This window comes from Rattus norvegicus, chromosome 19 (assembly GCF_021556685.1).
Source record: "Rattus norvegicus strain SHRSP/BbbUtx chromosome 19, alternate assembly SHRSP_T2T, whole genome shotgun sequence".
Taxonomy (NCBI): Eukaryota; Metazoa; Chordata; class Mammalia; order Rodentia; family Muridae; genus Rattus; species Rattus norvegicus.
Window position 1 is genome coordinate 27,837,589 of NC_141552.1, and position 15,637 is coordinate 27,853,225.

Sequence of the window (15,637 nt, forward strand, 5' to 3'; positions counted from 1 at the left end):
TCAAGTATCACATGTTGCCCTCTCCCTGGCTGGCCAGGTTCACTCTGAGCTCAGATGAACCTCTTTCCACTTTCCAATACATAGGCTTACAAGAGTGGCCTCCAAGGACTGTGAGGACAGCATTAGCCTTTGACAGTTGAGGTGTGTAACCCACAACTATAGTTTTAGCCACGTTTTCCCATGTCTATCAGCTATTTCAGATTGTTGCTGTTAGATGCCTGACAATCAAGGACGCAGAAAAATACCCTGATAGAGAGCAAGGACATGGTGATCACATCCTTGCCTCTTCTGTATGTTCTGGATGAGGTTTGTTAAAATTCCAATATTGCAAAAATCTTTATATAGGGCCCATCACATTAAGGGTCACTATGCACTGTTCTATCTAAAATGGCCTAATCAGAACTGACTACCATATAACACTTCCTGCAATCTTCATATGAGAGAGAAGCTTGAGCTTTTTGTTTTGACTTTTTCTCTTCTCTTTCTTTCTTATTTTTTGCTATATAAGTTGCTATATGAATTTGCCCCCAAAATTTGAACTACGGAAGTGATCTATCAGTGTTAATGTGTGCATTCTATAAAGTATTCATTATTTACTATGATAGATGGTTTTGTGTTTGGTGGGGTGGCCATTTCCCAGTGTACAGGTGCTGGGACCTTGCTCTATCCACTTAAAGGATAAGCACCATTTAGCCGTTTATGTGCATCCCCTATATCTCTTGACTATTTTATTTTTCTGATAAAAGCACATGATGTATCTTACTCAGGCCTGTGAGCATGCTCCTTTGGCAACATTGGTAAAGAGAAGAGAACCCCACAAGCAGCAAGGGTTCCCTTTACTCGTGGTCCCAATATTGTACTTTCCTCTGCCAACTGGTCTCCACACTTTTCCTAGCATCATAAAGACTTCAACTCTTTCTCCTAAGGAATATTCTGGCAATTGTCGATTGCTAAGCACATGACTTCATGAGTGTTCCCCTAACACACGCCCGTGTTGTAACCCACCATGCAGACTATTTCTTGATGTGATATAAAGCACCTGTACAGAATGAGACAGGAGAACTTTTGACTGCATATTCAAGCTGGTGTGAAATCTCAGGAAGTTTTAATGGCTAACATTGGTGAAGGAGGACAATTTGATGAGACATTTTTTGGGAAAGATTTGAAAGGAAACATTCATTTAGATGCATAGGAATTACTAAGGTTTTTTATAATCAAGCCTTGAGGAAAATTTGGCTTTGGAAGCAAGAGATGCTCAGTGGCTCTGCCCCAGGAAAGGCTCCTGGAAAGGGCACCTCTGCTTATGCTCAGTACAGGGAGAACATTAGCAGGAGGCAAAGTCTGCTCCCCATGACATCAGCTGTCCCTTCTTGGACATTCTATTGTCTCCTAGAGAGTTCTGGCATCCTCTGTGATGTCACTAGTGTTGTAGTGACAACCAGTGCCCTAGTTTCTCTCAGTCTGAGTCTGGCGGTTACAAGCTAAGACATGTTTTCCCGTCTTCGCAAGCTTTTTGGGAGGGGGAACGTCGATTCTGGAGAGACTAGAGTGAAGGAGTCTGGCCTTTCGTCTCAAAGTAATGATGGAGAAAGACAGCACTTCTGGGGAATGTGGAGTAAGTTCTGGGCAGTGTATTTTGAGCTTCCTGCCAGGGGGGCTGCAGGTTTAAGCTGACCTTTCTAGCAATGGGCCACAGCAACGGGAGCATCTGAAAAGGAATTGAATTTCCACGAATATCACAATTCCTTAAAGTCAAGGATTTCAGAACTTTAGTTTCCCCATCCCCACTGGGAGGATATGGTAAGGCCAATGCTTTCATACTGTGAACTTCTGGTCTTTACTTTTCAGTTCATTTGCTCTGTTACATTGATATAATAACACCATCAGTGGTCATGGAGGGTCCACCTTTTCTGAGTTTAGACAGGGCAGCAATGTATTTCACTATCATTGCTTCTTTAAATACAGTGGGTATCTGACAGTAGTAACAGGGAGAGATTGTGCTCCAGGCAATAACCTTATGTTCTTAGACCTTCTCTGATTTCTTCTAACTGGCAGGGTCATCGTTTGCTTTATACATTAGAGGTTGTATGTTACAAACATTTTTCTACAATACCAAAACTATGTGGAACGTGTAGACCAAGATTCAGCCTGTAACCTATTCGCACTTCTAGGGCATTTGGTATTTCACATAGGGACACTGATAAGTCTATTGAACATATCCTCCCTTGGAAATGCATTTTAAATCCAAAGTTGTTGCCTTAGAGTATCAGGGTAGGACATCTGAGTGTCTCCAATCACTCAAGTTTTGTGGATGGTGAATTTATCATCTAAGTTCTGAAGCCACAGGGGTGAGGGTCCTGAAACCAAGCTGTACCCTGTTCAGCTGACAATAATCCTGGAGAAGCCATCACCATGGTACATGTAAGCACGTGATGTCCGGAATAGGGAACACCTGGCTGCTTACATCTCTTGGTGTCTATAGAGTAGTGGGAGAACTGAGATCTCCTGAGGAGGCCTCTTAAGCATAGACCAATCGCCTAGCAGTGACACTGGGTTCCTGGCTTGTTCTCCTGTTTAGGCCTCACTGAGGTCTATGAACACTCTATGCATTCTCCCCATGCAGGTTAACTTGTGTTCTTCTACCTACAGACGCTGGGAGAGAAACATCATCCCCTGGCACTGACCTAAGCAAGAATCAGGCCATGAAGGAAAAGGAGAGGCTGATTAAAGAGCTGCAGCTCATTACCGAGGAGAGAAATGACCTGAGAGATCGCCTGAGGTTTCTGACAGAGAGATCTATGAAGAACAGGTATGAATCGCTCCAAATGCTCTTGTTTCATTCCTGGGTCTGCAAGGTCACCTTTTTCTTATCCTGTTAAGGTTTTGGGTTCTAGAAAGCTGTGCCTCCCTAACCACCCTGTGCTAAACCTCACCTCCCATATAGTGGAGATTCAGAACCTGACCCTTCCTGAGGAGCAAGATGGAAAATGGACTCATCTGCTTCCATTTATTTAAAAGCAGAACTTGTGGTCTGAATGAAGAATTCAGGGACAAATTCAGGGAGAGTGAGTTCCCAGTGTGCATTTGCAAAGCCCTTGACAGCTGGTGGCTTTGCAAGATTGTAATTGCAGTGAGTTTATGGTGAGTCTCTGTACTTGCTAGGCAGGGGACTGAGTGCTGGAAGATCCAGGCAGCAGCCTGGGGTAATATAGGACCCACCCTGAGTTCATATATTCCTAAATGCCGATGTTCACTGTATTCTATCATTTGGGGCCAGGCCACACTTCAGGCCAAATCCATATTATGAAGACCTGGAGAGAATGGAGGAGGCGGTCATGTCAATTCTGCACAACTTAGAGATGGAGAACACTGAGGTCCATGAGAACAACCATAAGCTGAAGAAGGAGATTACCTTCTCTAGGTAAGTCCTGGTCAGAAAGGCTATCACTTGTGGAATGGCCATTTCTGACTTTCTTTGTTCTGTATTGGACGGTCTTCAGCTCTGGTTCTATCTCTTGTGCTATTTACCCATCAGTGTTCCAGGGTCATTAGGACTCAGTTTTCAGTTCCATAAAAGACTGTTCCTCATCCCAGGATTGTCTAGGCATCTTCAGAAGACTCTAGAGAGAACAGTACTGATTGAAGTCAGCAGAAGGTTATTAGGCTGCCCTGGACCTATGGTGTCACACCAGGTTTTACAAAACTCAGTGGGTAGACCACATGGTTAGCATGACCTTCTCTTGGTTCTACTGACCTCCTTTGAAGGTGTTGGCCCACTACTAATTGATGTTGGCTCCATGCATTGTGCTTTCATGGATAGTTGTAGATCCATGTTCTTTCTCAGAGGTGTGGACACTAATTGGTGTCAGGCCAAGCAAACAATTTATTCTTCCCCGAATTAACTCTTTATGGTTTGTGCAGCAGCCTTATATGTATCAAGATGCATTTTATTAAGTCTTCATGGGTATCTGGGACCTGGTATAGTTAGTGGGACTTGGGAGTAGGAATGGGAGAAAGGGCCAGCATGATCTTACTATGCAGACTGTATTTCCAGAAACCTGCTCCGCCAGCTCCTGATGGAGAACACATGTAGGAAGAAGTTGGTCCCACTGAAGCAGGAGAACAAGGAGGTACATCTTGATTGTGCACTGAACCAGAAATATTTGGTTGACTTCAACAAGAAAGATAAAGACCATCAACGGCCAGAACCAGCATTATCAGGTAGGGACGAGCAGATGTGTTAGCTTAACAATATCTGATAAAATTTGCCAATTTGATACATCTTTGCTTCTCTTACCACCTTTCTAATTTACACTCACAACCAGCCAACCACCTCATGTAATGGAATTGTTCATTGCTCTGCCTATGCACAAGTATTCTAGGAAGTTAACCACTTTTCAGAAACTGAATTATTGTGCAAGCATATTTTGCTGCTGTTTTTGAAGCTGCAGTCTAGAAATGGTGACAGATGAATAACATATCTCATTATTGCATATCCATGTGATAGATTGTATCCTATGTAGAGTTTTGAACAATTTCTTGGTTCTTGAACAATTGACACTCTGTGGTCATGTGACCTCTTGTGTAGGAAGCACCTTTGTGATAAGAACCAAGTGCAAATGTCAAATTAGTACTTGTCATTGGCTTTATCCTTGGCGACATATGGACATCTCCTTTCTTCCTGCAACCCGATGAGGTCTCTTGCCATTGCCCTGTTCTTGGTTTGCACTGGTATAAGTCTGGGTCCCCTATTGGCAGCCCACATTACTGTGAGGCTTGCTGGAGATTTTGCCCTGCCTGCAGAGTAGGCAACAATGATATCAGTTAAAAGGTCCATGTCGACCGTCCAATAGAACTGAGGTGGTAGAAGGCAGCATTCTGACAGCTGGCTTGCTTTTCAACACCAAATCAGTGTCTGAAAAACTGCCTTCCTCTCCCAGGTCTCAGAAAGTGCAAGCGAGCTGGAATTGGACACACACCAGTAAGAGAGCTTCCTGAAGAGTAAGTTGCTTTCTCAGGAGTCCCTGATGACCAACATCCTGAATGGTAACATTTTTTGGATGAGTATTCATCCTCTGCGTTAATTTGTCATTTCTTAGAGACCCTAAATTTATATAACACTAAGCCAGCCTGACTGATTGAGGTCTTACTCACTTTCTTCTTCAGAAAACAGCACTTGAGAGACAACTTGGGGGACCGCCTTTCATTATGTGTGCTAGAGGAGAAACAGCAATACGTCTGTGCTTCTAAATGTTCGTTAAGAATATGCTTTTAGAAATATTTTTGTTATGATTTTAATTGAAGTTTTCTTTTTGTTGTTTCATATTTATATGTTCTTGTTACTATTTTTACTTTAAAATATTTTTAAATATTTTTATTCATTTTAATCCTGTTTTGTTGTAAAAATGTATTTGTTATGAATAAAAATTGAATTCTATCTCTTGACTCTTAAGACCATCTTTCTTACTCAAGGGTTCTGTCCCTTCCTGTGGACCTAGAACTGACAGCTACAGATGGATCTCTGCATGTTCCATAGAGTCTGGGCTAATAAGTGAATTCAAAGTCACCAAGGTGTACCCAGTGTGACAGTGTCTTTTGTGTGGATAATGTGGCTGTTTCTCGGACACACACTTTATGATGTAATCACTGACATGCTTTACCCAAATGTTAGGGTCCTTGTGGTTCTTCTGAGAGAGCAGCAGATGCTCTACCCTGTGAGTCATCACCACAGCTCCTGCAGGTGGCTTTTGTTATTCCACAGGAGGTGCTGTATTAGGTGGACAAGATCACCTATGATTAAATAGAGAGATCTCAGGAGATGTGTATTCACAGGGAACTTACTGAGCCGTACATGCTCAATGTGTTAGCTTGCCAGGCATCCCTACAGAGCTCTGGTGTTCCCACTGCTCATTGTGGGTCAGGATCATCCTCCAGCACCACTTAGTTTTCATATTAGAGCAGATCTTTCACCTGTTATCAATGATGACCATATGTATTATGCACATCTGATAAAATACAGAATAGAAACTAGATCCTGTAAGCCAGCTTGGCATATTGTGTTCTATTGATAGCAAGAAACGTATCTTAATCTAAGCAGTTTAGGGAGAAACCTCAAGAGCATACATAGTGAATGCTTCCTATAGCTGTGAACACAGGTTTCTTTTGGAGAGCAGGCCTGTGCAGGCCCAGAACCTAGGTTGGGCAGTTCAAGCTACCCTTTTTCCATGGCCAAACTGGGATCATATTGAGAATATATTTTTTCCAGGTGACTGATTTCCAATTTATGGAATTGAACTAACTTACTGAGAGTGGAGGTGACTCACAGAGTTAAAGTACAGAAGGAGCAATCCAGAATGTCCACAAAAACTTGCTGTCACCCCAGGGCTTTAAAAGCTCAGCAGCTAGAGAAGCAATGTAGTATTTGGTTATTCTCATGCTTAGGTCCAGTCATTCATTATAAGCTGAACATGACACAAAAAGAATCATCTGTGTCAATATAGAAGCTAGTTGTAACTAGATTCACCCCACACTATCACATCACTACCGTATTTGAGGTTCTCAGTTACTATCTAAGAACCTGGAAGAGGCCTGGGTCTTGCTACACATACTCATGATTTATGTCTTCATGACACTGTGTGCTTTGTTCTGTTGATGCTACCATTGGCATACAACACCTTGGATACTTTGTGCTGACATCTGTGACCTTAGACAATAGTTCATGTCATGCCTAACCTGAATAAACTGTCCTTAGAGTACAATGTGGTATGAGGGGCCTTCTTTTCCTATGAGATAGCAAAACATTTCCAGTCTTCAGTCAAGTCTGTCAGCCATTGTCCAGTGCCTGTCTTGAGATGTCCACATTTTCAGCTGAGAGTCTTCATCCAGGCTGCTCTGTAACTTTGTAGAAGATTAATAGGGTTCCAGCCCTAGGATTTAATTCAGTGTGACTGTACTTGCCGAACATTCTCAAAGCCCTCTGATCTACCCTAGCCCTCTGTGCTTTAGAGAAAAAAAAAATAAAGAACGACATTGCACTTGAAATTTCTCCCCCAACAAAAGGAGAGCCTGCATAGGGCCTTTAAGTAACTCTAAGCCCCAGCTTCCCCACAGCTCCCTCCATTGATTCCATTATTGATCTGTTTTCATTATTGCTCACTTTATTTTTGGTGTGCAAAGAATGTGCACCATGTCAGTAAAGTGTGTGTGTGTGTGTGTGTGTGTGTGTGTGTGTGTGTGTGTGTGTATGTATAGGGAAGGGTCCATAGTAGAAACTGTCGAGGTGCATGCAGACTCATGTTACTACTGCCCCATGGCACCTTGCAGGGAGCACTGAAATGGTGGCTACTTTAATAAAGCCTAAACAGGGCTGTGCATGGTTTGCAGTGAGATTGTGATGTCATCCCCACTGGAGAGAGCAGCAAAAGCTTCATTTATTACATGCTACTTTTACAAGGTGAGGCAAAGCCTCATCTTATAGAGTGTCTGATAGGATTTGACAGCAGGAAGTTAATTCAAGGCTCAAATCAAATCAATAATTACAAACAAAGAGAAAAATACAAAGAGTCAAGGGAACCACGAGCTGTGTGTTGGTTTTTTGTTTGTTTGTTTGCTTGCTTGCTTTTTTTTTTTTTTTGGTTCCTTTTTCTTTTTTTTTTTTTTTTTTTTTTTTTTTTTTTGTTGAGAAGGTCCATCAGAGAGACAACCTCTTCCTCAAACAAATTATACACCAGAGAGACAATACCTAAACTGACAAAATTAGAAATAAATGGGGGATATAACAATAGACAACCAACAAATTCAACAATCCTCCCTGGTTTGAGTGCCCTGGGGAAGTTGGGAAGCCACTTTTCCCTATCCTGTGTGACTTTCCCTGTATAGTGAGCTCTCCTGCAGGAGATGCTTTCACATGCTTCTTTAAAAGCACCTGTTCCTCAGGTCCAGATCAGCTGTGAAAACAGGCTTCTTCAAGATAGTGTGAGAGCTACCCCTCCCAGCTCAGAGCTGCAACTCCATAGGATCCTCCACTCCCAGTGCTGTGTAGGTCCCATGGAGAAGTCAGAGCAAAGTGCCCCTTCTGAGAAGTGACTTAGAACAGAAGGTTCAGAAGTGACAATCAACCCCCAAGTGCTTCTTCCAGGAGAAAGCAACCAGCTCTTCTTATGAAACAGTGTAGGCTCCCACATGACCCAGGTCTGTGACTGGGAAAGATTTTCTGGAGCTTAGTTGCCCAGTCACAGTGGGGCTACATTCTTGATCCATGATCATTCTACAACAAACGGTCCTCCCCCTCCCTCCCAGGCCTTCAGTTGAACCGAGGTCCTTCCAGGACCAACAGACCTGAGAGAACAGAGTGCATCTCAGGGGAGAGAAGAGGCCTGAATGATTTTAAATGGGAGAAAAACCCCATATCCGCCATCTAACAACGTTAGGGTTTGTGCATATGTGGACTTCAGAACCTTAAGGTCAGATTTTCTGATAACAGCTGCTGGGTGAAGCTGAAGTCTGCAGTGGGTGGGATTGTCCCAGGCAGGGAGGGGATCTGACTCTGCAGGCCTGGCCAGCTTCTTCATTCTCCTGAAACTAAGTGTTGGTCAGCTATAAATCTGAAGTGAGAGTTGGTTTTTGTCAACTCAAATGGATGAATTTCAAGTCTCACACACTATGTGAGACACACATTTACCCACAGGGGATTTGAACTCACTTCTATAGAAGTGACTGGGGCGAACAGAGGGAAAGCATTCTCACCTTTAGCATTCTGTCTGTATCAGAGACGACGGGGACTGGATTCCTGGACAGACATGTCCAAGCAGACACACCGTGTAATGGGGGAAAACTGAGGTAAGAAATGTCCTGGGGACAGTGATTTCAGATTGTGCCTTCAGCCAGGAATCTCTGTTGCCATTAAGCCAAGCAGCCTTGGGCCTCCTAAACTTGTCACTACGTCAGGGTGTCTCTGCTCTCACACCTGCATCAGGTCCTCCTCAGATGAAGGCTTCTCCAAATATATATATACATATATATATATATATATATATATATATATATATATATATATATATATATAAAGCAATGTTTCTCAACCTGTGGGGTGCAACCACTCACAAATTTATATCAGATATTATAACTTATAAGAGTAGCAATATTAGTTATGAAGTAGCAATGGAATAATTTTTGTGGTGGGGGTCACCACAGCATGAAGAGCTGTATTAAAGGGTTACATCATTAGGAGTGATTTGAGCCACTGCCATAGAAGCTGACACATGGGAGCAGACTCCTCATGTGAGTAGAGACCCATGGCAAGGGATACTGTGTCCTACCTTAGGACCCAGACGCAGAAACTACCCCAGGAGTCTGTGGGTCACCTTGTCTTAAATTCTCCCAGGGTCAAGAATAGCATTGATCATCTCAGCAGAGTCAGCTTGCACAGCCACATCAGGCCCATGGCTTCCCTTTACAGAGAAGGATGTGGGTCTGAGTGACAGACAGTGAGACTGAGGGGACCCTGATACTCATTTGCTTTGAGCTGTGGTTTCTTCACCTGTAAAATGGACGTGTTTCTGCTGAATTGGGTTGTTGTGGAGATTAACAGAACATACAACCTGCTCAGTGTCTGCCTGGCATGGACACCTGCTGGTTAAATGGAAGCTCTCGATGGTGATGCATTTAAAAGTAGAATCTCGAGCCCCATAGTGTTAGATGTCAGGTGACATACAGGGGTTGTAAGGGTTTTGTGATTCCAAGAGAGCCTTGAATTAAAACCAAAGCATCTTGTTTTAAATTAAAAAAAATCAAGTATAAAGTGCCAATATGAAATAATCATAAACAGAAATGAGCTAATTCCTGGAAGTCATTTAGTTTTACATTTTCTGCTTCTATTTTCAAGGCATCTTGAGTAGCACAGTACGAGATCCTAAAGCCTTCTCTTATGGTGCTACCCATTCTTTCCTGTCTCCTTGAGGACTTCTCAGGTGACTTAAGAAAACCTGATTTCCTTTCAGATTGTCCCCAGCTGCTGTGATCTCTCTGTCCATGGGCATTGCCAAAAGCTGCAGAGCCAATGTGTTGTTTTACAACACAAAATTTCCAGACATCAATTTTACCAATGAAGTCTCAGGAGTCAGATGCTGTATTTAAGTGAAGCTCCCAACTGTCCTTCCTAATTCACTGTTCCCCCAGAAGAAGAGCATTGTAGCTCCCTCTGCACGCTTTCTTAAAAATCCTTCAACTCAAAGACTTTCCATTGCCCTAGTTATCTTAATTTCCTATCAAGTTGTGCCTTGATCTGCTCTAGACCTAAGTGCCCTTTAGCTTTGCAGTAAAGGTGTGAGGTAGGTGAGCTGAACAGTAATAAAGTCCATGTTCACAGTAAACAAAGAGCTCTTGCATTAAATGTCTGTGCCCTGGCGATGCTATACCACACAATAGTTTTTCATTAAATAATACATTCAGGGAGATCACAGTGTGATCAAATATTTTGTAACATAACTTAGTAATGTTCTCTCTATTACATAAGTCAAGTACTATCCTGTGTATTCTGGTCTTTTTCTGTCATGTCTGTGTTCATCACCATGGGAATCCCAAGGAACATCATTCCTGGGCTTTTGAAACTGTTGCATACAGTCAACCGGGGACCAAAACCACCCAGGAGACTACTGATACTTGACACACATAAAGTCACCTCCCTATTTTCATATACTTTATGGCAAGAAGTCACCATTCCTGACCATGTCTCATTATCCAACATGCTACTAAATGGAAGAGTTGGGGTCAAGGAGGTCACCAACAAAGCACAAAACACCCATCTCAGATAAATATCTATGCTTTATTGAATTCAAACATCCATGGATTTCAGGACACAATTAAAAGTCCAAACATAAGGATAAGAGACATAGAAGAGAATTGAGATTTCCAGTTCATAGGTCCAGTAAACATCTTCAACAAATCATAGCAGAAAACTTCCATAAGGTAAAGAAATAAAAGGCCATAAAGGTACAGCAAGCCTACAGAACGCAAATTAATTTAACCAGAAAAATTTCCTCCATTCACATAATAATTAAAACACTAAATGCACAGATAAAAGAAAGAATATTATACGGGGTAAGGTATAAATATCCAGTAACAAATGAATTCAGACCTATCTGAATTACACCAGACTGCTCAACGGAGACTCAAAAAGCCAAAAATCCTGGACAGATGTAATGCAGACCCAGGTTCTTATTCCCAGCATAATTCGCAATCACCACGAATGGAGAAACCAAGACATTTTATGACAAATACAAATTTAAACAATATTTTTTCTTTAAGAAAGCATAACCGAGGACAATAGGAGGAAAACTCCAAGACAATGAGCTAAACTATACCCAAGGAAAAAAAAACCAAGAAATTAATCACCTCACAATAATTTTTAAAAAAAGAGAGAGAAGCACACAAACATAATTTCACCTACAACCAGAAAAAGAGGAGAAAGCAGCAACCATTGGTCTTTAATATCTAACCAGACCCTCTGTCACCAATCCCCCAGCTCCTAGGGACAAAACTACCAGCCAAAGTGTATACAAGGATGGGTCTATGGTTCTAGGTAACTGTGTAGAAGAGGAGTGACTTACGTGGCATCCATGTGGTAGGAGGCCATTGACTACCCTGAGGCCTGTTGCCCCACCAAAAGGAGATCCTAGAGGTGTGAGGTGGGAATGGGTATGTGTGGGTGGGGGAACACTGTCATATAGGCAAAGCTGAGCAGAAATGGGATGTAAGATTTGATGAGGGGAGTCTGGAGAGCGGGAAAACATTTGAAATATAAATAAATAAAATAACCAATTAATAAAAAAAATAACCGAAAATAAAATAGAAAGTGAAAAGGTAAAAGAAAACTGACACCAAAACAAAACTAAAGAAATCCCTGAAGTATATTGGTCTAATTCTGCTTGTATTTAATGGTAATTTGTGGAACTCAAGACTGGTTAACCCCAAAGAAGCTGACCCTGCTCCCAGTTAACTGTGATTATAAAGAAGCCAACAGCCAACAGCTGCACAGCAGAGAGATGGGGGAGGGGAGCTTTGAGGGCTTTACTAGAGAGGATCATGAGGAGGGAAGAAGGAGGAAGAAGCTGCCAGAGAATAAAGGAAGAAAATGTGTGATGGAGAGGAGAGAGGAAGAGTACAACAGCCATGGTTAAGGGAGAGGAGAGCCTGGTCCTGAGGGGTGTCCAAGGGGAACAAAGAGCAGCCAAGATGCTACACAGTCAGTAAGAGTTGAGCGGTATTGTTTGGAAAGTATCTGATACCATGGAGGGCAGGCAGCTGCCCAGCTACTGTGCTGATTAGGGCATAGTATACATAAATTTAACACAATGTGTATAACCAGTAAGACAGCTCTGTAGAGGATCCTAAAAGGATTACTTTAGTTTGAAGGGAAGGATAAAATACCAGAGGAAACAGGAAATATCTTAATAAAACTATGACAGTCAATCAAAAGAAGCCAATAAAAACCACAAAAATTAACAAAATGAGAACATTTGACATATACGTTTAAATAATATTTGCACGTCACTAAACTCAATTCCCCAGTGTACAGACATACATTTAGCCAGAAAGGGGATCACCATCATGAGAGATGTAGAGGATATACTAGGGAAACAGACCTAAGACACAGGTCCCTATAGCAATTCTATGCAGTTTCTCTATCAATAAAAACCAACAAGCTCTAGAGGTAAATGTCTGTGTTAGTGCTGACCTCCACCACCAGACATATATTTTCTTTCAAGTAAATAACAAAATCATGGGGCTTACAATGTAATCAAATATCCTGAAACATGAGTTTGCAGTGTTCCCTACACTTTTTAAATCAAGTCTGACTACTATTTTGGTTGTTTCCAATCCTGTCTGAGTGCATCATCAAGGGAATCCCAAGGGAAATCAGAAATGGGTTCTTGAAGCTGTTGCACACGGCCAGTATAGACCTAAGTACCACAGAAGAAACCTTGATTCTTATCACAAGGGACCATTCACCATCCCTCTTGTCACATAAATTATGGCAATATGTCACCACTCCTGACCTTAGCTTCTTCTCCTAAAAGCTGCTGAAGGGAAGATTTGGTGTCAAGGGGTCTGGATTCAAACCACACCAACACTGAATTCATTTAAATAGGTGTAGTTCATTGAATGCACACACCAATACAGTTCAACCAGAGCAACAGCTCACAACTGTGTACTGGACATTGCTATGGCCCAGCTCATTGCAAGATCCACATGGGCTCACGCACAAGTGCTGGAAATGCTGCTATCTATGGCCCTGACTCAGGCCATTTTACACATAATTGTTCTTATTTTCCTGGATTCTAATGGGTCCTACGTGAAACTCATAGTTGGGGAACTTGTTAAAATTAACAAACCTCATAACATACAGAACATAACAGGGTATGTGACCAGCACCACACAGTTCAATGTCAGATTTTTTTGTTTTCCTTATTTTGTTTCTTGGCATCCATGATGTGGAGGCATATTACAGAACAATAGGAAAGAGCTGGCTGCTGTGTAACAAATTTGCTGCTATTAAGGTAGGTACGGGGGCAAGACCTCAGCAGTAGCCCTTAAGATGGGAAGGAGATGATGTGTTTGATAACTGAAAGGAACTGCCTCAGCTGTGTTTCTCTGCCTGCTCAGTGCCCTTTCAACATCACTCTGTCCCTGAAGAGGAACTCAAGGTCTGCCCCCTGCTGCCTGTGAGCCAGGACTAGGCACAGAAAGGTAAGGCCACAGTGCTGGTTTCCAATCCCTCAGTAATGCTGGATTTCCAATAGCGTACTTGTATACACAAATACAGTGCGGTAAGATACAATAGATACTAATCATTTCTCCCATAGGGCAGCAGTTGATTGACTACAACTAATTCTATTTAAGAAAAGAGAAAGAAACCTGGCTCTTGTGGAAATATACAAAGAAATATCTATGGTGGTGGGGAATGAATTCTGCCATGGACTGAACTCAGAAAGGTGGGGTTGGGAGAAAGCTGCATGGTTAAATAGCCCACCAGGTTCACATTGTGTCAACTTGATTTAATCTAAGGACAAAGAAGTGGAGTATCTCTGATGGCATTCTTCTAATCCCTCGAAAGGATCCCTGAGGATTGGCCTCAGTTCTTCACACTTCTTGATGGGGCAACAACACTCAAGGACGCTTGATTGTCATAGGCACAGTATTATGCTACATATACAGAGTAGAAAATACTAAGATGTTCAGATGGTGGTATCCATTTGTATGCACTCTTAATGTGGACCTAAGGAAAGAGAGATCAAGGTCCTTAGAATAGAAAGATCAGTTCCAGTTTTTTTTCTACCATTCCAAACTGAACGGCTGGTAGGGAGAGAATGGTAGATAATCGAGAATTAGTAGATGATGCTTTGAATGAAGTGTGGGTTTCAGTGCTGGTTTTAGACAGGATCTCAAGTATCACATGTTGCCCTCTCCCTGGCTGGCCAGGTTCACTCTGAGCTCAGATGAACCTCTTTCCACTTTCCAATACATAGGCTTACAAGAGTGGCCTCCAAGGACTGTGAGGACAGCATTAGCCTTTGACAGTTGAGGTGTGTAACCCACAACTATAGTTTTAGCCACGTTTTCCCATGTCTATCAGCTATTTCAGATTGTTGCTGTTAGATGCCTGACAATCAAGGACGCAGAAAAATACCCTGATAGAGAGCAAGGACATGGTGATCACATCCTTGCCTCTTCTGTATGTTCTGGATGAGGTTTGTTAAAATTCCAATATTGCAAAAATCTTTATATAGGGCCCATCACATTAAGGGTCACTATGCACTGTTCTATCTAAAATGGCCTAATCAGAACTGACTACCATATAACACTTCCTGCAATCTTCATATGAGAGAGAAGCTTGAGCTTTTTGTTTTGACTTTTTCTCTTCTCTTTCTTTCTTATTTTTTGCTATATAAGTTGCTATATGAATTTGCCCCCAAAATTTGAACTACGGAAGTGATCTATCAGTGTTAATGTGTGCATTCTATAAAGTATTCATTATTTACTATGATAGATGGTTTTGTGTTTGGTGGGGTGGCCATTTCCCAGTGTACAGGTGCTGGGACCTTGCTCTATCCACTTAATGGATAAGCACCATTTAGCCGTTTATGTGCATCCCCTATATCTCTTGACTATTTTATTTTTCTGATAGAAGCACATGATGTATCTTACTCAGGCCTGTGAGCATGCTCCTTTGGCAACATTGGTAAAGAGAAGAGAACCCCACAAGCAGCAAGGGTTCCCTTTACTCGTGGTCCCAATATTGTACTTTCCTCTGCCAACTGGTCTCCACACTTTTCCTAGCACCATAAAGACTTCAACTCTTTCTCCTAAGGAATATTCTGGCAATTGTCGATTGCTAAGCACATGACTTCATGAGTGTTCCCCTAACACACGCCCGTGTTGTAACCCACCATGCAGACTATTTCTTGATGTGATATAAAGCACCTGTACAGAATGAGACAGGAGAACTTTTGACTGCATATTCAAGCTGGTGTGAAATCTCAGGAAGTTTTAATGGCTAACATTGGTGAAGGAGGACAATTTGATGAGACATTTTTTGGGAAAGATTTGAAAGGAAACATTCATTTAGATGCATAGGAAT

At 42.0% G+C, this 15,637-nt stretch overlaps 2 protein-coding genes across 3 annotated transcripts in view; one reads left to right on the forward strand and one right to left on the reverse strand.

The window, feature by feature from the left end:
* LOC147999324 (uncharacterized) overlaps nt 1-15,637 on the reverse strand; it is a 150,952-nt gene that overhangs the window by 61,577 nt on the left and 73,738 nt on the right. The gene's annotated exons all lie outside the window — the stretch shown is intronic.
* LOC147999327 (disks large homolog 5-like) lies at nt 1,459-5,444 on the forward strand. Of its 2 annotated transcripts, none has more exons than XM_087596549.1 (6): nt 1,459-1,615; nt 2,650-2,809; nt 3,278-3,421; nt 4,055-4,221; nt 4,941-5,046; nt 5,167-5,444. In XM_087596549.1, exons 1-5 carry the CDS (start codon nt 1,489-1,491, stop codon nt 5,003-5,005), a joined length of 663 nt encoding a protein of 220 aa, XP_087452675.1. In that variant the 5' UTR covers nt 1,459-1,488; the 3' UTR covers nt 5,006-5,046; nt 5,167-5,444. The 2 variants fall into 2 exon arrangements, with proteins under 2 accessions (XP_087452675.1, XP_087452674.1); XM_087596548.1 differs by having other exon boundaries at nt 4,941-5,001.